This window comes from Choloepus didactylus, chromosome 19, assembly GCF_015220235.1.
Source record: "Choloepus didactylus isolate mChoDid1 chromosome 19, mChoDid1.pri, whole genome shotgun sequence".
NCBI classification, from domain to species: domain Eukaryota; kingdom Metazoa; phylum Chordata; class Mammalia; order Pilosa; family Megalonychidae; genus Choloepus; species Choloepus didactylus.
The window spans coordinates 20,781,417-20,808,637 of NC_051325.1; the positions used below are offsets into that span (position 1 = coordinate 20,781,417).

At 37.7% G+C, this 27,221-nt stretch overlaps 1 protein-coding gene across 8 annotated transcripts in view; it reads left to right on the plus strand.

Annotated features, from left to right (window-relative positions):
* The window catches only part of TASP1 (taspase 1), a 656,132-nt gene that overhangs the window by 218,036 nt on the left and 410,875 nt on the right, over positions 1-27,221 (plus strand). The window contains exon 12 of one of the 8 annotated variants that reach the window (XM_037811851.1): positions 6,993-7,178. The exons of 6 other annotated variants lie outside the window; for them this stretch is intronic. In XM_037811851.1, coding sequence (XP_037667779.1) covers positions 6,993-7,088 — 96 coding nt within the window. In that variant the 3' untranslated portion in view covers positions 7,089-7,178. Of the gene's footprint in view, positions 1-6,992; positions 7,179-27,221 lie in introns of those variants that run through there. One more of the 8 variants, XM_037811852.1, reaches the window with a different exon arrangement.

A 27,221-nucleotide genomic window follows, 5' to 3' on the forward strand; every position in this document is an offset into this window, starting at 1 on the left:
AGGGTCTATTTCTGAATTATCAATTCAATTCCATTGATCAATATTTCTATCTTTATGCTAGTACCATGCTGTTTTGACCACTGTAGCTTTATAATATGCTTTAAAGTCAGAAAGCATGAGTTCTCCCACTTCATTCTTCTTTTTCAAGATGTTTTTGGCTATCTGAGGCCCTTTTACCTTCCAAATAAATTTGATAATTGGTTTTTCCATTTCACAAATTAGGCTGTTAGAATTTTGACTGATACTGCATTAATCCGTAGATCAGTTTGGGCAGAATTGGCATCTTAACAACATGTAGCCTTCTAGTTTGTGAACATGGACTATCTTTCCATTTGTTTAGATCTTCTTTGATTTCTTTTAGCAATATTTTGTAGTTTTCTGTGTACAAGTCCTTTACATCCTTTGTTAAGTTTATTCCTAGATATTTGATTTTTTAGTTGCTATTGTGAATAGAATTTTTTCTTGATTACCTCCTCGGATAGCTCATTAGTAATGTATAGAAACACTACTGATTTTTGCAGGTTGATCTTCTATCCTGTCCCTTTGCTGAACTCATTTATTAGCTCTAGTAGCTTTGTCGTAGTTTTTCCAAGGTTTTTTAAATATAGGATCATGTTGTCTGCAAATAGTGCAAGTTTTACTTCTTCCTTTACAATGTGAATGCCTTTTATTTCTTTTCTTGTCTAATTGCTCTAGCTAGAACTTCTAACACAATGTTGAATAATAGTGGTGATGGTGGGCATCCTTGTCTTGTTCCTGATTTTAGGAGGGAAGCTTTCATTCTCTCACTGTTGAGTATGAGGTTAGCTGTGGGTTTTTCAAATATGCCCTTAATCATGTTGAGGAATTTTCCTTCTATTTCTCTCATTCAAAGTTTTTTATCAAGAAAGGATTCTGGATTTTATCAGATGCCTTTTCTGCGCTAGTTGAGATGATCATGTGTTTTTTTCTCTCTCAGTTTGTTAATATGTATTACGCTAATTGATTTTCTTGTATTGAACCACCTTTGCCTACCTGGAATAAAACCCACTTCGTCATGGTGTATAATTCTTTTAATGTGCTATCAGATTCAATTTGCAAGTATTTTGTTGTGGATTTTTGCATCTATTTTCATTAGAGATATTAGTCTAGAGTTTTCTTGTAGTATCTTTATCAGGTTTTGGTATTAGGGTGATATTGGCTTCATAGAATGAGTTAGATAATGTTCCCTCTTCATTTTTTTGGAAGAGTTTGAGCAGAATTGGTATTAATTCTTCTTGGAATGCTTGGTAAAATTCACCTATGAATTCACCATCTATCTGGTCCTGGGCTTTTCTTTGTTGGGAAGTTTTTGATGACTGATTCAGTCTCTCTGCTTGTGATTGCTTTGTTGAGGTCTTCTAGTTCTTCTTGAGTCAGTGTAAGTTGTTCATGTGTTTCTAGGAAATTGTCCATTTCATGTAAGTTTTGTAGTTTGTTGGCATGCAGTTGTTCATGGTATCCTCTTACGATCTTTTTTAATTTCCAGTATATTTGGGGGGCTTTATAAGACTCTTCTCTGTTCTAGATGCATGTTTCTCTTTCATACACTAAAATCTTTTTCCTTTACATCTGTGGCAGTTAGCCTGTTTACTGACATATCTATATTGCAAAATAAGGAAAATAATAAATTATATATCACAGAAAAGATTGTTTGTCACTCATGGTCCCAATATTTTCAAAATTTTATTTTATCTTTTAATTTAACAAATATTCATTGAAAGCCATGTATGTACAATGTATTTTGCTAGGTACTGTAAGAGATACACAGATAAATATAACAAAACAGCATTGATTTCAAGGAACTTGCATTCTAGGAGAAGAGAAAAGGCAAAAAAACAGTGAATAAAATGTAAGTTTCAGTAAGTACCATACTAAAGTTCAGGAAATATAGAGACTTCCATTCCTACCAATTTTGTGAAGCGGAGATCCTGAAACCTTCTGACTGCAAATAATCTAAAAACGTTAGACAAATATTAAAGGCAAAAAATAATACTTGAATGTGTGAGAATTTTAATTTAAGGTCATCTAGATATATGGAGCTCCTAGGAGTTTGGCAGAAGCAAAATCTTTCCTAAAGAAAGGTACTTTCAACTCAAATCTCAAAGACATGTAGGAGAATACTAGGTGGCAGTGAAAATGAATGCATCATAGCTACACACATCAGCATGGATCAGTCTTAAAATCATAATGAGTTAGAAATGAATGCAGTTTGCAAAGGACTGAAGTCAGTGTGCCACCATTAATTTAAATGCAAAACTGAACATTAATTATATATACACATATGGTAAAACTATATAGGAGAGCAAGAAATGATTAAAAATTAATTCAAGTACAGGGGATTCCGGAAATTGGGCATGATTTTTCTGTAAATGTACAACTGCTCTAAATATACATAAAAATTTTAAAGAACAGTTATGCATGGTACTGGTTTCCTTTGGAAGGTGGTTGTTGGAAGTCTCAACAGTATTAGTAGCATTGGGTTTTTCCAGTGGATAATGGGTGTTTTATTAATGTGCTTGAGAAATGGTATGTTCCATGTATTCTTTTTATGTATTATGAAATACTTCATTATTAAACTCGTTTTAAAAAAAAATTGCAAACATTTCCTCTTCCTTCCTCCTTCCATCTACCCAATAGCCTCTAATCTGCTTTCTATCCATCTGGTAGTCTCTAATCTGCTTTCTAAAATCTCTGTGAATTTGCTATTTCTAGTCATCTCTTGTAAGTGATATCATACAATTTTTGTCCTTATGTGCTTAGCTTATTTCACTAAGTATAATATTTTGGAGAGTCTTCCATGTCTCAAAATTCATACTTTGGGCAAAATAGTATTCCCTTGTGAATATGTACCACATTCTGTTTATCCATTCATTTGCTGATGGGCACACTTGGGTTGTTTTTGGCTATTGTGAATAATGCTGCTATAAACACAGGTGTACAAGAATCTATTTGAAACCATGTTTTCACTCTCTTTGGGTATATACCCAGAAGTGGAATTGGCAGGTCTTATGGTCAAATGGTAATTCTATGTTTAACTTTATGAGGAACTGCCATATTGCTTTCCACAGTGGCTGCACCACTTTACATACCCACCAGCAATGTACTAGAGTACCAATTTCTCTGCATAATTAAATTCTTAATGTGATAAAGTTTTTTAAAAAGGAAGATTATACGGAAAGCACCATTGTTCTACTTTGCTAATGCTGCTGGGATGCAAAACACCAGAAATGGATTGGCTTTTACAAAAGGGGATTTATTTGGGTTACAAAATTACTGTCTTAAGGCCATAAAGTGTCCAAGGTAAGTCATCAGCAATTGGGTACCTTCACTGGAGGATGGCCAGTGGCATCCAGAAACCTCTCTTAGCTGGGAAGGCACGTGGCTGGTGACTGCTTCGGAATTCTAGTTTCAAAATGGCTTCTTCCTGGGATGTTCCTTTCTAGGCTTCAGCTTCTCTCCAAAATGTCACTCTCAGTTGCTCTTGGGGCATTTGTCCTCTCTTAGCTTCTCTGGAGCAAAAGTCTGCTTTCAAAGGCCATCTCCAAATGTCTCTGTAAGCTTCAGCTCCTCTCTCAGCTTATGTGCATTCCTCAAAGTGTCCCTCTTGGCTGTAGCTCCTCTTCAGAATGTCACTCTCAGCTGCACTGAGTTCCTTCTGTTTGTCAGCTCATTTGTATGGCTCCAGTGATTTAATTTAGACCCACACTGAATGGGTGGGGTAACACCTCAGAAATTATCCAATCAGAGTCATCACCCACAGTTGGGTGGGGCGCATCCCCATGGAAACACTCAAAGAATTACAATCTAATCAACACTGATACGTCTGCCCATGCAAGATTACATCAAAGATAATGGCATTTTGGGGGGACATAATACATTCAAACTGGCACAAGCATGAATGAGGTGCCTGCAGGAGGGAAAAATATTGGGCTGGTTTAGTGAACAGCAGATAATTAATTAAACAAGAGAGCAGAGTATATCCAGGAGAGTTGTATAATTATAAGTGAAGAAAGAAAACACTGGGCTTAGTATTTTGGAAAGCCACAAAGTCTTTTGGCAGTGGAGTGGTATGCTTAGGGTACACTGGGATAAACTGGAGGAGGGAAACCCTGGAGGTAAAGCTACTAATTTAGAAGCCTTGGTGATCAGAGAGGCAGAACTAGATTAGAAGAAAGGAGGATCAGGGACCAGAGACACTCAAAGAGAGAATCTCTGGGCCTTGATCACTGGTTGAATGTGACAAATGCAGGGGAAGAGGCCTCAAAATAACTAGAGTTTTGATTCTGAAGGGTTTGGAACTACTTAACAGTGAGAGATATAAGCATGTCATGTATGGAACATTGGACATACAGAGAGAGTAGGATTGTTTTTTACTGTGCTGGTGGAGAGGTGTTTGTAGTTGAGACAGGCAATTGGACAAGTGGAGCTAAAGCTTAAGAGGGAAGTTGAGACTTTAGGGTTGTGCTCCTAATTTATGATGTCATCCATAGACCGGATGATCCAGTGGAGAGAGGCCAGATTTGCTCACATTTTCTGTCTTCAGAGAGGTCTTTCCTAACCACCCAACTAAAATAACACTTCCTTTCTACCCTCCTACTCTGGTTGATGTTTCTGCTTAGCACTTTATGATTTATTATATACTTACTTGTTTATTATTGTCTGTCTCCCCTCACCAGGCCATAAACTCCATGAGAGCAGAGATTTCTACTGTTATTTTTCCCCTACTGCTATATCCCCAGCAGCTAAAACAGTATCCGACAAGTAGAAATGTTTGTTAAATGAATGAATGAATAAATGAATGAATGAGAAGGGAGCTGAAGGTGATAGTCTTAGAGGATGTCTGCCTTCAAGGGTAGGTGGAACAAGAATATTATGTAAAAGAGATAGAGAAGAGAGAGAGAATGGATGGGACAGAAGACATTGATTTGGAAGCCAGAGACAGAGGAATTTTTTTGACACAATAAAATGGTTGCAGAATGTTTAGAGATGTAAATGAATACCTAGAAAAGGCTTTTGAGTTTAGGCATTAGGAGGGTATGAGTCAACTTTCAAGCTTGTGCAGTGGCAGGGTAAGAAGAAAGAATCCCACTGAGCAGATAGGAGAGAAAGAGGACCAGAAATGATGAAGAAGGTCTTTCATGTCCAGCTATTGGTGACAAATTAGATAGGTTAGAATCTGATAGACAAGTGACATCCACAACTTTGCTTATCGATTGCCTATTAATATCACACAAAGTTATTGAAGAACAGTGCTTCAATACATCATCTTTTTTTTCTTTACTGAGAGTATATTTCATAGGTGGGGTAACAAAGTTGCAAAACAAATCATGTGTTTCTTCACTCATGGCGTAAGATGCATACGTAGACTCCCAGAATATTTTTAAGCATGTAAAAATTTTACAAATCAGAGTGTACTTAAGTGAGTAGAGGAGAATGGGAACAAAAGGGAAAAGAAAAGATGTCAAATGACTCCAAGGTTGACAGTCATTCTATAAATGAATGTAGTTTTCTAAGGACCTTCAAGAATGTTCTTTAGGAAGTTGATGGTGGAATGGAAGGCCTTTTGCTTTTCTCTTTTTGGGGTGTAGTTGTGGTAAGCTCTGAAATATCTCTTTGGAGTGCCACCCCCCCTTTAAATAAAGGCTTAAGAAATAGTCATATATTTTATATAAAATGGGGTACCAGATACTCTGTCAACTTTTAATTGGGATTAATGCAGAGTCTCCCACTTCTCTCTCTGCCCCTTTTCCAGAACTTTACTTCCAGTTAGGCATCACTTGGGGCAACCAAACTAGAGCCCTAAATCCTCAGTGCCACCCGAGTGCTCTCCCTCCCACTGTGTACTGCTCCTGCAGCCCTGAGCTGGGCCTGTGTGATGAGCAGCAAACTGTGCTGATGGAGGCTGATTCTAAAACTTCCCCTCATTTTATGTTCAGTTTGTGGTCATCTACTGGATTTCTAAATTATAATCCCTGGCTCAAGAAGTTCCATTCAGGGAAAGCTCCCATGATGTGGATTTGAGATATGGAGGGTGGGAATTCCAGTGCACAAGGAAGGCTGGTCTTTGGTTTAGCCAAGAAGGCCAGGAGAGGGATTTAATAGAGGTCCAAGGAAAACAGAATGACCAGGGCACAGGGAAAGTGCTTGGAAGAAGTGGAGATGATGCTGGAAAGGGGAGGTTACTCCAGACAGTGACTAAGTTGATGAAACAAGAGTAATGTGTTTTAGAATTAGATTGGAGTCTACAGGTCTTGAAAGATGCTTGAGCCTGGGAGGGCACAGGAAGAGGTGGGCCTGAAAAGGAGGCTTTAGTGGCTGACTTAGTATTTAGAGTGGACTGAAGGCTGAGATTTGGGGAAAAGAAGCTAACCAGTCTCCATGGTGTTCCATGAGGGAGGGGCTCAGGAGTCACTCTTGTTAGGGATCCAGCACTTTCAGAGCCCTGGCAAATACTTTTGATATTATATGAAGTTGGAAACATAAAAAGAAGATCCAGTTCCTACCTGGGTGATGAATTAGCAGAGCCTCCTGGCTCTGTCACATAAAATCTGTGCCTGAAAATAATTACAGAGAACAACATGGTACCCAGGAACAGACAAATATCACAATCATAAGAAACCTCTGAGAGGAGGGAAGGCTGCTTTGGCCTGGGATGTATGTGTGTGTGTGTGTGTGTAGAAGGGGTGAGTGGCTTCAGCCTGGAACACAGGGTGCCTTCCACACTTATACGAGGGGAGGCTGAAAAGAAATGTTTTCAGTTCTGCAGTGGGCTCTCCTCACTCCTTTCCTTGTGAAAACTTTGCCTACCTCTTACTCTAGCATGAGGAATCAGTGGCAAACTCCAGGTCTTTAGTGTAATTATCTATGGGGGTAAAGTCAGAGCCTCACAAAAACTCTGCTAGGTAGGGAATTGGGACAACAGGTGGGGAGTGATGTGCCCAGGCAGTCACACCCACCCTCCCTTCTCCAAGCCCCCAGGACCAGTGCATTCCAGTCTAATCCCAATGCTGCCTGTTCCTGAGATCTTGAGCATGAAACCCCAACTTGAAGAGTTCTTTGGAGCTTAAGACTTCACATGTGAGTGATCACAGGGTCCTGGCTGCTACAGGCTCTGCCCAAAGGCTACCCTCTGCCCTCCCCTTTCTTGAACTCAGTGTCTGACACCAATCAGGGCCTGGCCTCCCTCCTGTCCCAATTTTCTAATATGCATATTTAAATGATATGCCTTGCAGAACAGAGGATGAGCTCAGGGGCCAGGATATGGGGCAGCCGAGCAAGACATCGATCTTAAAATGAAACAATGACTCGACAATAATTGACATGAGAAACAGAATCTAAAAATGGATGAATCAAAATTTTAAAACAGTAATCTATAATGATAAACTTAACAAAACTAAAAAGAAGACATAGTAACCATGTGAAACATGAAAAAACCTGAAAAGAGGAAAGTTGAAATATTAGGTAATATAATTATAATATTATCATTAATAATTGTGATTTATTTCTTATAGATCATTGGAATCAATGATTTTTTTTATATTTGGCTCACTGTACCTTTTCATGTCTGTATTTATATACCCTTTTTGTCTGTTTTCATGTCTACCTGTATGTCTAACTGTCTCTACTTTCAGCAGATTACAAATTAATAACAGCAGTTGTGAAAAAAAATTAGAAAAACATAAGAAAAAAAAATGGGGTGCCAGAAATCTTGTGTGGGAAGACCAGGAGATTGGAGAATAGGACGAGTTATTAGGTAGATAATGCTCAATGGAATTGATGAAAGAAGTGAAAATTAAAGACATTCATTATTCTTTTTCTTTGTCTAGAATGGATGATTAAAAATCACATTTCTTGACCTGGACAACTATCATTTTTAAATAAATAGCTCATCTGTTTATTAGATTAATACTCAAATTTGATTTTTCGGTGCATGTTGAATATAAGAAACAGAATCATCACAATTTCCAAGGAACCAGAAATTACATTCTCTAATATGGCTGGTGCATTGTTCCTAATGGAGAATCTTAGGATTAAATGGGCCATCTTATTTTGGACAGCTCAATAATTTTTTTCTTTTTCCTTACCTCTTACAAACAAGAAACATGAAAATCTGTTGTTGACTTATTAAATTACTAATAGAATTGCTCAGCAGCAGACTAATGAGGTGGACTTATCAGAGTAAGTGGAAATGGGTAGTCAGCAGAAGTAAAATAGCTTCATCAAGTTCTGTGCATTTACAGCTGAGGTGGTTTTCTCCTGGAGACCTAGGTTTTCTATTTACAAAAGAGCTCTAGCCTTCTTAGGGCCTTGGAAATCTCATAGGTTTTGGATACTTGGAGATTTTTCAAGTAGTAGAGGATGATTTTATCAACAACTGATATGTTTTCCCTTATCCAGGACTTTTTGGGAACCAAACCAAGAAGCCATTTAAAATAGTTACAAAATTTTGATAAGCTGAATAATTTGGAAATATTGTTTGGTTGAAAAGCAAATATTAAGCACAATACTTTAAAAAGGCAAAAAAAATGAACCAAAAAATCTCTGTAAACAGTCTCTTGTTACTTTACAAAAGAACTATAGTTTTGTTGCTGGTCTATTTGATTTCAAAGATGGCCAAGATTTAGAGAGTGTGGGTCAATCATAAAGGTTGGTGCCATCACACATTTGGGAGCCACTGAGGTATTCAAAATGGGCACTTTATTATGAATTTTATATTGAAAGATGTTAAGATGTAATTAAAACCACACAAGGAATTTGTTTCATCCCAAGCAGGAAAAAAAAAATAAGAAAAGAAAAAACAGAAATCTTTGTTTCCACATTAGTGATTTTTTTCCCTCCTAATGGTACTGATTAGGTGATCAAAAAGCTTTCTTTTCTGTTCCTTTAGTTTTTGAGAATGTGGGGAAAACCACTAATATTAGTTACAGTAAACTCAAAGCACATAATTATAATGTTGCAAGAACGAAAGGAAAATTAAATCATATGAAGCTACAGACTGAGTGAGTTGCCCAGTATATTGACTGATTAATTTGAATGCAGCTTAAGCTGCACCTGGTGGATGTTGGTAAATAACTAAATCCTTAATTTACTGTAATGCTCATTACAGGTTTTAGAATTGTTTTTATGGTTGTAAAATCGTTTTCTTCATTATAATCTTATTGTTTAAAGCCATTGGATTTTGTGAGTATGTATTATTTTTGAGCCTGTCTAAACCATAGGTTCTTGAGGGAAGAGTTGAGCATAAGTAAACAATGCTATTTGTAACTTTTTGTGAATGTGGTAAAACCCAGTCCACTCATTAGCATTAATAGTGAACAGCTTGTACGGAGTGCGTCTCAGATAGTCCACCTGAGACTCAATGACACTGATAATTTTCTGGTATTTTACCTTGCTTCTGGGCCAGTTTTCAGTTACAAACCGGGTAAACTCAGAATATCTTTTTTGTTTGCTTGATGTAGGTAGCAGATTTCTATTTATTTAAAACACTAAAAGAAATTCAATAGCAAGCTTCATTATTTGAATCTATGATTAAGAATTCCCTAATTGTATTTGTTAAATACAAAAAAATCTATTTGTTGAAAATTTGTATGTGTTTGCTATAAGTTTCTCTATGTGTGTGTCTATGTGTGTGTGTGTTTGTTCTTAGGGTACCTTTTTTTTTTTAAGGTCAACAAATAATCCTCCTCTCTTCATTTCCACCTTTCTTTCTCTTCCTGTAAAATATAATGTCTGAGTTGTATAGGGATGTGGCTTATGAGGGGTGACAATGGGATTGGGAAAGCCATAAGGACCAAACACCACTTTGTCTAGTTTATGGATGGATGTGTAGAAAAGTAGGGGAAGGAAACAAACAGACAAAGGTACCCAGTGTTCTTTTTTACTTCAATTGCTCTTTTTCACTCTAATTATTATTCTTGTTATTTTTGTGTGTGTGCTAATGAAGGTGTCAGGGATTGATTTAGGTGATGAATGTACAACTATGTAATGGTACTGTAAACAATCGAAAGTACAATTTGTTTTGTATGACTGCGTGGTATGTGAATCTATCTCAATAAAATGATGATTAAAAAAAAAAAATATAATGTCTGAAGAGTTTCTTGGTGTATCTATCACTTTTTGATACAAAGATGCAAACAAGTGACTATTTGATAAATATAGAAATGTATTTAAAGAACCTAACCCAAATACAATTGAAAATAAAAATGTTGCAGGTGAAAACTGACTCCCTTTGATTGAATGATTTTGAAGTAACAGCACTTTAAATAAATACTTTTTCAGACAATTGGAGACATTTTAATAGATTAGATTATAATGTGGAATTATTAATGGTCTTAGATGCAATAATATTATTGAGGTTAGTTAGGAAAATATCTTTGTTCTTAGGAGGTCTTCTGAACTATTTAGGGTGAAGCATTATACTATTTGAACCTTACTCTCAAATGGTTCAGAAAAGAAGTATTTATGTGTGTTTGTGTGCATTTTTATCTCTATATCTATGAGAGAACAAAACTATGACAAAATGCTAACAATCTGAGTATACAGAGATTCAGTGTATTACTATTTCAGATTGCTGGATGATTTCAAACTTTTAAACTAAAAGCCTAGGGGAAGTTGGAAAAAGGGAAAAGCTGGAAAAAGGGGAAGTTGGAAAAGTAGTATTAACGATTCTCTTGAACATTCTTATTTTCTTTCTTTGAAGTCATTCATTTGCCTTAAATTAGTGCAGATGAATCTGCCTTGTCTACCTAATGAGGTTACTGTTGGATAAATGAGATAAGGTGTATAAAAGTCAAAATTCTGTATGCATACAAGCTATCAATTTTATTCTTCACGAGATAGTAATGTCTATATTATAAATAGTAAGGTGTCCTGATGTCAGTTTTGGATAATGACTAATTTTTTTAAGACGACTTCTACAATTTGATTTCTATAGAGTGATCAAAAATGGAGTTTACTGATTCTTTGCATGCTTCCTGTCATCTATGCCAAGAAAAAAGTGTAGAGGTCTTACTTTATGACATAATTGCACCAACGTAAGGTTCCACAATTTAAAAATTTTATGTGTGTATGTATATGTGTATATATATATATACACACACACACACATACATACATATAAGCTTTTTTACTCATCCTTTTTCTTAATGACTCAAAAAATATTCAGTGCAAGTTTCCATTGTGAAATTTTGAGAGCAGGCATTTCTTGTGATGCCTAGGGAATCCCAGAACCAGAAACGCTGCTCCTTATACTGCTAGTTGCGGTGTGGGAACTTGGCAGGAACTTGGGGAAAGTCCTGTCCCTTTTTCACCATGCTTAGGAAAATAGGACCTATACCCCTTTTTTTTTTTTTTTTTTTTTTTAGTTCAGTTTTATTGAAATATATTCACAAACCATACAGTCATCCATGGTATACAATCAACTGTTCACAGTATGATCATATAGTTATGCGTTCATCACCACAATCTATTTCTGAACATTTTCCTTACATCAGAAAGAATCAGAATAAGAATAAAAAATAAAAGTGAAAAGAGAATACCCAAACCATCCCCCCATCCCACCCTATTTGTCATTTAGTTTTTACTCCCATTTTTCTACTGATTTTTTTTCAATTTTTTAACTTTGTTTATCAAAAAATTAAAAACAAACAGGCAAACAACAACCAAAAAAAACCCCACAACATTTCAAACAAAGCAATGGATTAAGGAAAACAAATAACCTAAAATAACTACTTTGCTTCCAATATGTTCCTACCATACCCCAAGAAAATTAATAAACCATGTCCAAACAGAGGAGTAAGAAAAACAAATAATCTAAAATAGCTACATTGCTTCCAACATGTTCCTACCATACCCCAAGAAAATTAACAACCCCTAAGAAAACAAAGGAATAAGGGAAAAAAAAAACCTAAAATAACTCTATTGCTTCCAACATGATCTTACTATATCCAAGAAAGTTTACAAACCATAATCATTCCTGAGCATTCCCATAACATTGAGATTACCCTCCATAGTTTATCTGTTCTTATTAGATTATCATTCCCCCTCCCCTAATTGGTATCTCTAGGTCCCCTACATTCTACAGTATAAAACATTGTACATTTTTCACAGAATTCACATTAGTGGTAACATACAATATCTCTCTTTTTGTGCCTGGCTTATTTTGCTCAGCATTATGTCTTTTTTTTTTTATTTTTATTTTTTTATATCTTCATTTTATTGAGATATATTCATATACCACGCAGTCATACAAAACAAATCGTACTTTCGATTGTTCACAGTACCATTACATAGTTGTACATTCATCACCCAAATCAATCCCTGACACCTTCATTAGCACACACACAAGAATAACAAGATTAATAATTAGAGTGAAAAAGAGCAATTGAAGTAAAAAAGAACACTGGGTACCTTTGTCTGTTTGTTTCCTTCCCCTATTTTTCTACTCATCCATCCATAAACTAGACAAAGTGGAGTGTGGTTCTTATGGCTTTCCCAATCCCCTTGTCACCCCTCATAAGCTACATTTTTATACAACTGTCTTCGAGATTCATGGGTTCTGGGTTGTAGTTTGATAGTTTCAGGTATCCACCACCAGCTACCCCAATTCTTTAGAACCTAAAAAGGGTTGTCTAAAGTGTGCGTAAGAGTGCCCACCAGAGTGACCTCTCGGCTCCTTTTGGATTCTCTCTGCCACTGAAGCTTATTTCATTTCCTTTCACATCCCCCTTTTGGTCAAGAAGATGTTCTCCGTCCCACGATGCCAGGTCTACATTCCTCCCCGGGAGTCATATTCCACGTTGCCAGGGAGATTCACTCCCCTGGGTGTCTGATCCCACGTAGGGGGGAGGGCAGTGATTTCACCTTTCAAGTTGGCTTAGCTAGAGAGACAGGGCCACATCTGAGCAACAAAGAGGCATTCGGGAGGAGGCTCTTAGGCACAACCATAGGGAGGCCTAGCCTCTCCTCTGCAGCAACCGTCTTCCCAAGGGTAAAACCTGTGGTAGAGGGCTCAACCCATCAAACCACCAGTCCCCTATGTCTGTGGTCATGTTAGCAACCATGGAGGTGGGGTAGGCGAATACCCCTGCATTCTCCACAGGCTCCTCAAGGGGGCACTGCATCTTTTTTTTTTTACTTGTTTTTTTTTTTTTTTTTTAACTTTCCCTTCTTTTTTAAATCAAGTGTATGAAAAAAAAGTTAAAAAGAAAATAAACATACAATAAAAGAACATTTCAAAGAGACCATAACAAGGGAGTAAGAAAAAGACAACTAACCTAAGATAACTGCTTAACTTCCAACATGTTCCTACTTTACCCCAAGAAAGTTACGTAATATAGCAACATTTCTGTGAACTTGCTCCTACTATATCCATCAGAAATTAACAGACCATAGTCATTCCTGGGCATCCCCAGAACGTTAAATAGCTTATCTGTTCTTCTTGGATTATTGTTCCCCCTTCCTTAATTGCTCTCTATTGCTAGTTCCCGTACATTCTACATTATAAGCCATTTGTTTTATATTTTTCAAAGTTCACATTAGTGGTAGCATATAATATTTGTCTTTTTGTGCCTGGCTTATTTCGCTTAGCATTATGTCTTCAAGGTTCATCCATGTTGTCATATGTCTCACGAGATCGTTCCTTCTTACTACCGCATAGTATTCCATCGTGTGTATATACCACATTTTATTTATCCACTCATCTGTTGAGGACATTTGGGTTGTTTCCATCTCTTGGCAATTGTGAATAATGCTGCTATGAACATTGGCGTGCAGATATCTGTTCGTGTCACTGCTTTCCGATCTTCCGGGTATATACCGAGAAGTGCAATCGCTGGATCGAATGGTAACTCTATATCTAGTTTTCTAAGGAACTGCCAGACTGACTTCCAGAGTGGCTGAACCATTGTACAGTCCCACCAACAGTGAATAAGAGTTCCAATTTCTCCACATCCCCTCCAGCATTTGTAGTTTCCTGTTTGTTTAATGGCAGCCATTCTAACCGGTGTTAGATGGTATCTCATTGTGGTCTTAATTTGCATCTCTCTAATAGCTAGTGAAGCTGAACATTTTTTCATGTGTTTCTTGGCCATTTGTATTTCCTCTTCAGAGAACTGTCTTTTCATATCTTTTGCCCATTTTATAATTGGGCCGACTGTACTATTGTCCTTGAGTTGTAGGATTTCTTTATATATGCAAGATATCAGTCTTTTGTCGGATACATGGTTTCCAAAAATTTTTTCCCATTGAGTTGGCTGCCTCTTTACCTTTTTGAGAAATTCCTTTGAGGTGCAGAAACTTCTAAGCTTGAGGAGTTCCCATTTATCTATTTTCTCTTTTGTTGCTTGTGCTTTGGGTGTAAAGTCTAGGAAGTGGCCGCCTAATACAAGGTCTTGAAGATGTTTTCCTACATTATCTTCTAGGAGTTTTATGGTACTTTCTTTTATATTGAGATCTTTGGTCCATTTTGAGTTAATTTTTGTGTAGGGGGTGAGGTAGGGGTCCTCTTTCATTCTTTTGGATATGGATATCCAACTCTCCCAGCCCCATTTGTTGAAAAGACCATTATGACTCAGTTCAGTGACTTTGGGGGCCTTATCAAAGATCAGTCGGCCATAGATCTGAGGGTCTATCTCCGAATTCTCAATTCGATTCCATTGATCTATATGTCTATCTTTGTGCCAGTATCATGCTGTTTTGGCTACTGTGGCTTTATAATAAGCTTCAAAGTCAGGGAGTGTAAGTCCTCCCACTTCGTTTTTCTTTTTTAGAGTGTCTTTAGCAATTCGAGGCATCTTCCCTTTCCAAATAAATTTGATAACTAGCTTTTCCAAGTCTGCAAAGTAGGTTGTTGGAATTTTGATTGGGATTGCATTGAATCTGTAGATGAGTTTGGGTAGAATTGACATCTTAATGACATTTAGTCTTCCTATCCATGAACATGGAATATTTTTCCACCTTTTAAGGTCCCCTTCTATTTCTTTTATTAGAGTTATGTAGTTTTCTTTGTATAGGTCTTTTCCATCTTTGGTTAAGTTTATTCCTAGGTACTTGATTTTTTTAGTTGCTATTGAGAATGGTATCTTTTTCTTGAGTGTCTCTTCAGTTTGTTCATTTCTAGCATATAGAAACATTACTGACTTATGTGCATTAACCTTGTATCCCGCTACTTTGCTAAATTTGTTTATTAGCTCTAGTAGCTGTATCGTCGATTTCTCAGGGTTTTCTAGATATAAGATCATATCATCTGCAAACAATGAGAGTTTTACTTCTTCTTTTCCAATTTGGATGCCTTTTATTTCTTTGTCTTGCCGGATTGCCCTGGCTAGCACTACCAGCACAATGTTGAATAACAGTGGTGATAGCGGGCATCCTTGTCTTTTTCCTGATCTTAGAGGGAAGGCTTTCAGTCTCTCACCATTGAGTACTATGCTGGCTGTGGGTTTTTCATATATGCTCTTTATCATGTTGAGGAAGTTTCCTTCAATTCCTACCTTTTGAAGTGTTTTTATCAAAAACGGATGTTGGATTTTGTCAAATGCTTTTTCAGCATCTATTGAGATGATCAATTGATTTTTCCCTTTTGACTTGTTAATGTGTTATAATACATTGATTGATTTTCTTATGTTGAACCATCCTTGCATGCCTGGAATGAACCCCACTTGGTCATGGTGTATGATTTTTTAAATGTGTCTTTGGATTCGATTTGCAAGTATTTTGTTGAGGATTTTTGCATCTATATTCATTAGGGAGATTGGCCTGTAGTTTTCCTTTTTTGTAGCATCTTTGCCTGGTTTTGGTATTAGATTGATGTTAGCTTCATAAAATGAGTTAGGTAGTGTTCCATTTTCTTCAATGTTTTGAAAGAGTTTGAGTAAGATTGGTGTCAGTTCTTTCTGGAAAGTTTGGTAGAATTCCCCCGTGAAGCCATCTGGCCCTGGGCATTTATTTGTGGGAAGATTTTTGATGACTGATTGGATCTCTTTGCTTGTGATGGGTTGGTTGAGGTCTTCTATTTCTTCTCTGGTCAGTCTAGGTTGTTCATATGTTTCCAGGAAATTGTCCATTTCCTCTACATTATCCAGCTTGTTGCCATACAGTTGTTCATAGTATCCTCTTATAATTTTTTTAATTTCTTCAGGATCTGCAGTTATGTCACCTTTTTCATTCATTATTTTGTTTATATGGGTCTTCTCTCTTTTTGATTTTGTCAGTCTAGCTAGGGGCTTGTCAATCTTGTTGATCTTCTCAAAGAACCAACTTTTGGTGATATTTATCCTCTCTATTGTTTTTTTGTTCTCTATGTCATTTATTTCTGCTTTAATCCTTGTTATTTCTTTTCTTGTACTTGGTTTAGGATTGGTTTGCTGTTCATTTTCTAGCTTCTTCAGTTGTTCCATTAGTTCTTTGATTTTGGCTCTTTCTTCCTTTTTAATATATGCGTTTAGTGCTATAAATTTCCCCCTTAGCACTGCTTGTGGTGCATCCCATAGGTTTTGGTATGTTGTGTTCTCATTTTCATTCGTCTCTATATATTTAGCAATTTCTCTTGCTATTTCTTCTTTAACCCACTGATTGTTTAGGAGTGTGTTGTTTAACCTCCAGGTATTTGTGAATTTTCTAAGTCTCTGATGGTTATTGACTTCTAATTGTATTCCATTGTGGTCAGAGAATGTGCTTTGAATAATTTCAATCTTTTTAAATTTATTGAGGCTTGTTTTATGTCCCAGCATATGATCTATTCTGGAGAAAGTTCCGTGAGCACTAGAAAAGTATGTGTATCCTGGTGATTTGGGATGTAATGTCCTGTATATGTCTGTTAAATCTAATTCATTTATCAGATTGTTTAGGTTTTCAATTTCCTTATTGGTCTTCTGTCTGGTTCATCTATCTATAGGAGAGAGTGATGTGTTGAAGTCTCCCACAATTATTGTGGAAACATCAGTTGCTTCCTTTAGTTTTGCCAGTGTTTCTCTCATGTATTTTGTGGCACCTTGGTTGGGTGCATAGACATTTACGATTGTTATTTCTTCTTGCTGAATTGCCCCTTTTATTAGTACGTAGTGGCCTTCTTTGTCTCTCAAAACATCCCTGCATTTGAAGTCTATTTTATCTGAGGTTAATATTGCTACACCTGCTTTCTTTTGGCTGTAGCTTGCATGAAATATTTTTTTCCATCCTTTCACTTTCAGTTTCTTTGTGTCCCTGTGTCTAAGATGAGTCTCTTGTATGCAACATATTGATGGTTCATTTTTTTTGATCCATTCTGCGAATCTATATCTTTTAATTGGGGAGTTTAATCCATTTACATTCAACGTTATAACCGTGAAGGCATTTCTTGAATCAGCCATCTTATCCTTTGGTTTATGTTTCTCATATTTTTCCCCTCTGTCTATTAATATCCTTTATTGTACCCATACCGAATCTCTTTAGTATTGAACCTTTCTCCAAGTCTCTCTGTCCTTTCTTTGTTTCTCTGTCTGTAGGGCTTCCTTGAGTATCTCCAGTAGGGCAGGTCTCTTGTTAGCAAATTCTCTCAGCATTTGTTTCTCTGTGAAAAATTTAAGCTCTCCCTCAAATTTGAAGGAGGGCTTTGCTGGATAAAGTATTCTTGGCTGGAAATTTTTCTCACTCAGAATTTTAAATATATCGTGCCACTGCCTTCTTGCCTCCATGGTGGCTGCTGAGTAGTCACTACTTAGTCTTATGCTGTTTCCTTTGTATGTGGTGAATTGCTTTTCTCTTGCTGCTTTCAGAACTTGCTCCTTCTCTTCTGTGTTTGACAGTGTGATCAGTATATGTCTCGGAGTGGGTTTATTTGGATTTATTCTATTTGGAGTTCGCTGAGCATTTATGATTTGTGTATTTATGTTGTTTAGAAGATTTGGGAAGTTTTCCCCAACAATTTCTTTGAATACTCTTCCTAGACCTTTACCCTTTTCTTCCCCTTCTGGGACACCAATGAGTCTTATATTTGGACGTTTCATATTATCTATCATATCCCTGAGGTCCATTTCGATTTTTTCAATTTTTTTCCCCATTCTTTCTTTTATGCTTTCATTTTCCATTCTGTCATCTTCGAGGTCACTGATTCGTTGTTCAACTTCCTCTAGTCTTGTACTATGAGTGTCCAGAATCTTTTTAATTTGGTCAACAGTTTCTTTAATTTCCATAAGATCATCCATTTTTTTATTTAGTCTTGCAATGTCTTCTTTATGCTCTTCTAGGGTCTTCTTGATTTCCTTCATATCCCGTACTAGGGTCTCATTGTTCATCTTTAGTTCTTTGAGTAGCTGCTCTAGGTGCTGTGTCTCTTCTGGTCTTTTGATTTGGGTGCTTGGGCTTGGGTTATCCATATCATCTGGTTTTTTCATATGCTTTATAATTTTCTGTTGTTTTTGGCCTCGTGGCATTTGCTGACCTTGATAGGGTTCTTTTAGGGATTTGTAGACCAATTGAAGTCCTTATCTCTAATTTATCAGATCTACAGCTTTGTGGAGTACACTTTCTCTAACTAACCAGCAGGTGGCGTCTACGAGCCACCTGTTCTCCACAAGCCAGTTCTCCCCTGCTTAGCCTTTTTGGTGAGTGGGGGAGTGAGTCTTGTGGGGTCCAATTGGTGTACCAAGCTTGCGTGTGTAATTGGTGTTGCCTGCCCTGTATGTGGGGCGTGTTTCTGGGCAGTCAGGGGAGGGGGGGTGGCTCCTAACAATCAAATCTCCCTGGTGATCCTAGAGTTTTAAAGCTGCTGCAATAGTCTAATCCTTCAGTTCAGTCCTGCCACAGTTTGTCTCTGCCACTGACCCACAAGTCCTTGGTATTGGCGTATGGCTCCTGAGACTTGCAAGTGGGCCCCTCTTCCAGGCCGTGCACCCCGGGTCCTCTGTTGAGGGATGACTGTGCTATGTCACAGGTGAGTGCCCCCCCCCAGGGCAGTTCTGGGCTGCTGGGCTGTGTAGGGAGGCTCCCAGTCTGCTGAAATGATGGCTGAATGGGGCTTTGTTAATTCACACTGCTCTACCCTCCCAACTCTGGGACAATCAGCTGAGGTTGCAGGGAAGGCTAATGTCCACGCCCAGTTTTGTGGTGTGTGCCTGTTATTTGAAGCACTTCCGTCACACTGGGTTGTCTGGGGCAGTTCTGGGCTATGGGGCTGGCGATGGGCAGGAGTGTTTCCTGTCCACCAGGATGATGGCTGTGAGTGGACACCCCCCTTTTCTTGGGAAGTTGTGGTGTTTAGTGAATTTTCTCAGCCACTGGATTATTTCGTTTTGTCTCAGAGCTCTCCTAGTTCTGCTCTTGACTTGACCTGCCCAAATAGCAAGTCTTTGAAGCTTTCTGTATTGGGCTTCTTAGAGTAATTGTTTTAGAAAAAGAAAAAAGGATTAAAAACAAAACAAAACAAAACAAAAAAAAAACGAGCCCTCCTCAGAGATCTAATGGGTTATTGAAATGCTAAGAGACAAAGCAACCAGGGCCATTAAGGAAAGGTCCACAGGGCTGAGAGCAGCTTTTCTTCGGGATTTGCATATGCGCCTCAGGGCCCTTCCCCTTTCTATGTTCACCAGAACTCCAAAAATCCTCCGCTTTTATTTTGGAGTTTTTCGTGTTGTTTTTTTTTCTATGCCTGTCTCCTCTCTGCTGGGCTGGCTGCTCTCAGATTCTCTGGTGTCTGGTCTCAGTCTATCGATGGTTAGAGTTTGGATCAGTAGAATGAGTTTCCGATAAGGGCTGCCACTGCAGTTCTCCCTTCTCCTTCCCGGAGCTGAGAGCCCCTCCTCCCCGAGGACTGAGCCTGGCAGGGAGGGGCGCGGGTCCCCTGGCCGCAAAAACTTACAGATTTTGCTGATCTCAGCAGTTCCACGTTTTCATGAGTGTTGTATGAAGTATGCCCAAAGTCAGATTGCTCTGTGGTGTCCAGTCCACGCAGTTCCTGGCTTTCTACCTACTTTCCTGGAGGACTAACTAAAACATACAGCTCACCAGTCTGCCATCTTGCCCCGCCCCCCCTATACCCTTTTAACTATCAAAATTAATGCTCATGCATCATTATATTTTGCTTTTCCGTAACTGTCCAGAGCTTTTCTGTCAATATGATAGTCACTCAATTATATAATAATGTAGATTACAAGGGGTGACAGTGTGATTGTGAAGACCTTGTGGATCACACCCCCTTTAGCTAGTGTATGGATGAGTGGAGGAATGGGGATAAAAACTAAAGGACAAATGGGGTGGGATGGGGGGATGATTTTGGTGTTCTTTTATTCACTTTTATTTTTTATTCTTGTTCTGGTTCTTTCTGATGTAAGGAGAATGTTCAGAGATAGATTGTGGTGATGAACGCATAACTATGTTATCATACTGTGGACAGTGGATTGTATATCATGGATGATTGTATGGTGTGTGAATGTATTTCAATAAAACTGAATTTAATAAAAAAATATGATAGTCACTGGCCACAAGTGGCTGTTTAAATTTAATTAAAATTAAATAAAATTGAAAACTCAGTTACTCAGTTGCACTAGCCACATTTCAAGTACTCAGTAGCCACATGTGGCTAGTGGGTAACGAATTGGGCATTTTCATCAAAGTTCTTTTGCCATTGCTGGTATAGAGACAGGGATAGAATGATACTCAGTAAGACTCAATACATGTAGGAATTTTTTGTTTTAGGATGGAGGTACATAAAGTTTTTCCTTCATATTGCAGTCTCATACTCACACATATGCAGAAGTAGTTTTAACTTTTGAGTTTACTTCTTAGGCTTCACATACTATTTGAGTCTATGACACTTTTGTCTTGTAGGCTGATGGTGACTCTTCAGGGTAATGACTTTTTTTTGTAGACGAGCTTGTGACAACAGTCATGAATCAATGGGATTTCAGTCTAAGTTATAGTATAACTATTTACCATTTTACAAAGCTGAGGGAATAGAACTGATTTATAAATCCTGAGAAATTAATTTAAATTAAAGGCATTAAACAAATGAAGACTTGAAGTTAAGGAGATGTATACAGAAAATTTTAAAAAAATACGTGAATTGTAATATGGTAGCACATAAATATAAGTCCATGTCTTGTAGGTTTATTTTTTATTTTTGGACTTTTGAAAAACCCTGGATATTGTCACTTCTCAGCTTATGCATCCATCTAAAATCTACCACATTCCTCCATTTAAAAATAGTCTTTAATGCAGACCATTAAGAATATAAACCATCAGGGATCGCATTTCATCACCTCTGCATGCCATTCTTTGCACCCTGTCAAGGTTGCTTGTGACACACTCTGGTCTGGCTTGCGTAGTAGTCATTCTCAACCTCCTTCACCCATGCATGCCTCTATTATATAAACTTAGAAGACTGAATAGTTACTTTTAAGGTTCTCTTGCAGCTAGAAATGGCCAGGCAATATGGGTCAGACTAATGAGTCATAGACAGAAGTCTGCTTGAAGGTTTTTGGAAGAACCTTTTGTTTTCTTGATAAAAAGGGCTAGACATGACTGATACCACTCCTTCCCCCTTCACCTGTCCTTAATGTGGTTGTGATGCCTGGAGTAAGAGCAACCATTTTGTAGTCATGAGGGGATGGACAAGAGACTCACAGAAATTATCACCTTGACATGTAGAGCTGCTGAGCCAAATCCAAAAGCCACTGTTGTCTAGACTATTATTAGGTAAGAAAAATAGACTCCAATTTAAGTCACAGTATGTCTGAGTTTCTGTTAGTTGTTGCTGAGTGCATTTCTAAATTGTAATTTGTGTATCCTCAGTGAATATTTATGAAATGGAAGAAGGGTACGTCGACAATCTAGCCACTCATTTATTTTCAATCTGTGTTTTACAAGTTTGTTTGCATAGTGTATACTTCGGCCTCCTCTTGTTTGATACCTAACTGGTCACTCCATCCTCCCATCTCTACAAACAAAATTTTGCTCAGGTTCTGAGTGGCCATGTGCTTCATGGTCTGCACTCACTCCAGATGGTAGGAGAGTGTAAGATGATTATTATATTCCAGCCACTATCCAGTGTTAACCCTGCTATTATGTTAGAACCTTACATTTAGAATAGATTTTTCTGGCAGCCAAGAGCATCAACTTCTGTCTTTATTTCTTAGAGATCTGGATGACCTGGTGGTATGTTCATCCTTCCATAAAGTTAATTGTATTATACTATCACTTTATTATTTATTTGGAGCAAAAATTATATATTCATATGGTACAAAATTCAAAAGATACGAAAGGGTAAATAGGGATGTTTTCCCATAGCATCTTTCAGCCAACCTAGCTCCTCTTTGTAAGGCGACCAATATAAGAAGTTTTTTTGTTTGTTTTTTTAAATTCATTCAGAGACTTCCCATGCATTTATGTGTGTGTACTGTATGTGTTTGTCTCTTGCCTTTTACACAAATGGTAGCAATCTTCATGCCAGTTCTTTGCTTTGTTTTTGTCACTAAATATGCCTTAGCAGTTCTTTATGAATTCATGTATAAAGAGTTTCATCATTGTTCTTAAAAGCTGCATTGTGTTACATAGTATGGAGGTGCCATAATTTATCTAGTCTCCTTTTAGTGGACATTTATTGTTTCAGTCTTTTGCTATTGCAAATAGATGCCATAGAAAAAGACCTTGTTAATATATCAGTTCACCCATGTCATTTAAAGTTTGAAAACATACATATATGGCTACTTTTTTTTTTTCTTTCAGATTTTATTTTGGTTCTTAAAGATTTACAGGGTAGTGCTGGGATACAATGAGGAAGTCATTTTTGAGAAGAACATTTTGAGCCTGTTAGTAGTCTCAGGGGTCTCCTGTGCATAGAAATTACTCTTTATTGTCTAGGATGATTGGGATCTGAGGCCTTTTTTGGTGTTCATGACAGTAAAAGATGTTTTAAAGATTTGAGTTACAGGTTTGGATATGGTGAGACAGAAACTGTTTCTTAATTCCTTTTATATCCACTGCATTCATTCATTTATTATAATAATTCTACACAATTGTATAGCACTTTATACTCTTCAAAGATTTTTCAAATATACTGCTTCGGTCCATCACTTCAATACTTAAAACCAGTGTTGGGTGAATCATCTTTTGATTTGCATCAATTCTCAGGGAGCTAGGCCTGTATAATTCCTAGGGTAGGCAATTTTCTTTTCACAAAAAAACTGTGTATGTATGTGTACACATACTCACACACATCAACACTCTTCTCTTGCCAGTAAGAGTAAGATCAGGAGAGAAAGATCAGGTGTCCAGACTGATGCTATTAAATGCACAAATGAAATTGCATATACAAATCTGGAGTTCAGGGGCAAGATCTGGGCTAAAATAAATTGGGGAGCCAACAGCATGCAGATATTTTAAAGTGATGGACTGTATGAGATCACCAGGGAACTGAATGTAGAGAAAAGAGAAGAGATGTTGAGGGACCCTGGAATACTCCAAAGTAAAGGTAGGGTGATGAAGATGAAGAACCAGCAATGAGATCGAGGAGGAGAAGCCAGGTGCTCTATCTGGAGAAAATGCAGGAACATATGAAGTCCAGAAAGATAAGTAGAGTAAGTGCCTCATGCAGCAGAAGAGTGATCAGCATGTCAAATGTTGTCAAGGAAAAGGAGATCTGAGGGATTGACCATTAACTTTAGCACCATGTAGAGATCATGGATGGCCTTGTAAAGAGGGTTTAGATGGAGTGGTAGGGATAAAAACACCAATTTGAGTGGGTACAGGAGAGACTGAGAGGAGAGTACATACAGATATTTCAAGATATTTTTCCTTTCTTAAAGGAAGAAGAGAATGGGGAGATAGCTAGAGGAAGAAGTGTTTTTTGTTGTTGTTGTTGTCCTCATTTGTTTTTCTGTATAGGAGAAATTAGAGCAAATGTAGCTCACTGTACTGATCCAGGAGAGAGAGAAATTAATGCTGTGTGGGAGTGGGGGTTAGGGTGGGGGGTGGTAAGTGTGGCAGATGAATTGCTATTGTGAGGTCCTTGAGGTAGGAAGAAAGAACGGACCTAATGTACAGGTGGAGTGGTTGGCCTTGGAGGAACACAAACTGTTCACCTGCAGTAACAGGAGGTAAGACAGAGTCCATGAGCAGGAATCAAGATGTGGTGGGAGCTCATGGAAGGTCTGTCTGATTTCTTCTGTTTTTCTCAAGGAATTGGGAAAAAAGATCAGCTGCTCAGAGTTAGCGTGGAAGAGGAAATATTGGAAATTTGAGGAGAATTGAGAATGTATAGGGCAGTACTTTGTACATGTGGTATGATTGCCAGGCAGCATTAAGGATCCAAATTGAGGTTAATGGCCATGAATTTAAAGAAAGCAATTCATAGCAGTGTGATTTTCTCCAGCCAAGTTTAGCTTATGGGTATGGGCATCAGTAGGATTTAATTATGGTTGGAGTTTTACTAGATAAACTATAATGAAACAAAAGCAGGTTAACTTAGTTATTGATATCTGCAGGGAGTTAATTATAATAATGGACTTCAGGGACAGGTTGAAGAATTGTTGAAGTCTGGATACTAGAGGTTGTGCATTGGAAAGCTAGGAGGTGATGGTTAGTGAGATATTTGCAGGTGAGATTTATGGAAGAGGTAATCATAAGACTCAGGCATGATAATGTAAGTGAGTGGCTGACATAGAGGAAATGAAAAGATCCTTGGGAGAGGGAGGAAATCAAAGAATCGAGAGGCCAGTGGTCGGAAAGATAATCTCCATGTACCATGAATTCGCTAGAAATTATGGCAAGACAGATGTTAGAGAGACAGTGACCCAGGAGCATAAATCTTTGCAGAGTGGTAGGGGATGACCATCCCTGGGAGTCAGCAAATGAGTGGCTGCACAGAAGGGTAGGGGGAATGTGTGTGATGACATGAAATTCAAGTTTGGTTAAGGATCTGTGAGCAGCCCTGAGGAGGAAGGAAGGTACTACCCCCTTCCAGGCACGACATGAATGTTTCATTGTTTCCATGAAACCAATTTATCATTAGCATGCCCCTAATAAGTGTAGAAATGCCAGCTTTTTGTCACAATTAAAATAGAAAGGAAAATGCCGAGTGCTCTGAACTCAAAAACATTAATATCATATGTTGGCAAGTCCACTTACAGGTCCCTAAATCCACCGTTGTTTTTTTGTTTGTTTTGTTTGCTGAGCTGTGGCATTAACTGACATAAGCATGAAACAGCCACAGAACCCAAGGAGTCTTGAGGCAGTGCCCTCCCAGATGGGTAAAAAAGTGATTCTTCTTTTCTTTAGCCCAGAAATTGATGCATGTACTTAACTATGGAAATGGAAAATTTGAATTATTGGCACTCCCTTCTTTCCTTTAGGGTATTCACCATCAAAACATCATTGTTCACTGAACTATCTGTGTAGATCTTGTTCTTGTTAAAAATGGCTCTAAAGTATGTGTGTTGTTTTGAAACGGTTTGGATTGGCTGCTGTTTCTATTGTTAACCTTTTTGGTTGCACACTAGATTAAGGTTTTGGGCGCCACCACTGACCGTGCTATATTTAGTTGTCTGTCTTGGTGGAGATGTGTAACTGAAAATGTACAAATGAAAATATCCGTCTACCCCTGCTTACATTTGGAATTATTTCTGAGTCTTACAGTTATGCTTCATTTGATTTTTATTTAGTTGGACAATTTTGTATGTGGTGCATCTTTTTCCCCTTTAGTAATTAGCCCCTTGTAGGATACAGGTCCAAAATAGAACTTGCTTATATGGAATTCCCAAAATTATTAAGAGTGACATTTCAGCATTGTCCAAGATTTTTAATGACTACTTTGAAATTATGAAGGTTTGATATATTCATCTACATGTATATATAAAGAAAAAAATTGGTAAGATTTTTTCTTATGTAACTATAGCAAAATAATTTAAGCCTTTTAAGTAACTAGATCTGCAATATAAGTTTTGTTTTTTTGTTTGTTTTTTTTTTTTCTTGTAACAGAAGTTGTTTTTGAGCATACAGGGTTATTTATTGGTTTTATAATTTCCTAATACCATCCTTATATACCCTATTTTGCTTTTCAAATTTTATTTACATGAATAGTATCCCATTTTCACTTCTTACCCCTCTTTAATATTATGGACAAAAAAGACAAGTCTTGCTTATGGATTATATTGCCTGCTTTTTTCTACTAGGGTTGCTTGAATTTGGCAGTCTTCTGCCCATCCTTCTACAAATTAAAACAGAGGTGACTGTCAAATCAATTTGGTCTTTCTGCCATTGTTGACATATTAATTCTAGTAGAGATACTTTTACAAATACAAATGAAGGAAAGGAGTTAATAATTTTGTGTTGTCTTTGCTGTCTTCCTAGTTATTTTGTAATGATAAAGCCTCACTCTCCAAAAAATGTTAAAATTTTTTTTCTTAAATTCTTGGCTCTCATTTTTCCTATAGGACAGTCTTTAAGAAGATATTTATGGTTTACTTCTGCAATTCCTTTTTTCATTTTATTTGTTAGAAAGGTTTCCCACAGCCCAAGGCTTCTAGGCATGTGTAGAGTGTAAAAATACACAATTAAATAAAACAGGACAGCTTAAATTCCACAAAGAAGGTGAAAAAAAAGTTCAGGGCTTTATTTAGTAAAGAACGATATGCCAAAAAATAGATCCTGCCCTAAGGTTAACAAATTAGAACTCTGCGAATTAGGCCAGGGAGGGAATTCCATAGATAATCAAGGCCTTGCTGTGCTGACAAGGGGAAGGAATTCTTCAGGAAACGACAGACCTCACTGTGCCCAAGATTCTCCACCAGCTGTCCTCCTAGATGCTGCAGTAGACATGACTGGTGCGATGAAGAGAGGACGTACAAGTGGCCTGTTTGAAATGAGGGGTTGAGGTCCGTAACTCCTCACACGTATTCTAGCATGCTCTCTTCAGTAGAGCGGCCCTTCTTCAATTCCAGTCTAATCTCTTTTTGTCCCTCTTCTGCTCTAAGCAGCATCTGCTGCAGCACATGCTCCGCATGATGGGGAGGGGGGTGGATAGGCCATCCAAAGGGTGGGGCAGTGTCTTCCCACACTCGCTGAGGAACTCTCCATGGACTCCTCAGAAGCCTTCTCAGCAGTCTTCTTGCCTCTGCTCTTGACACCCCCCCCCCAACTACATACACACACAGTCTGTTCTCCACACAGCAGCCTGTTCCAGTTTTCTCTGCATATTTATGTTCTCAAAACACAAATCAAATGTCCTCACC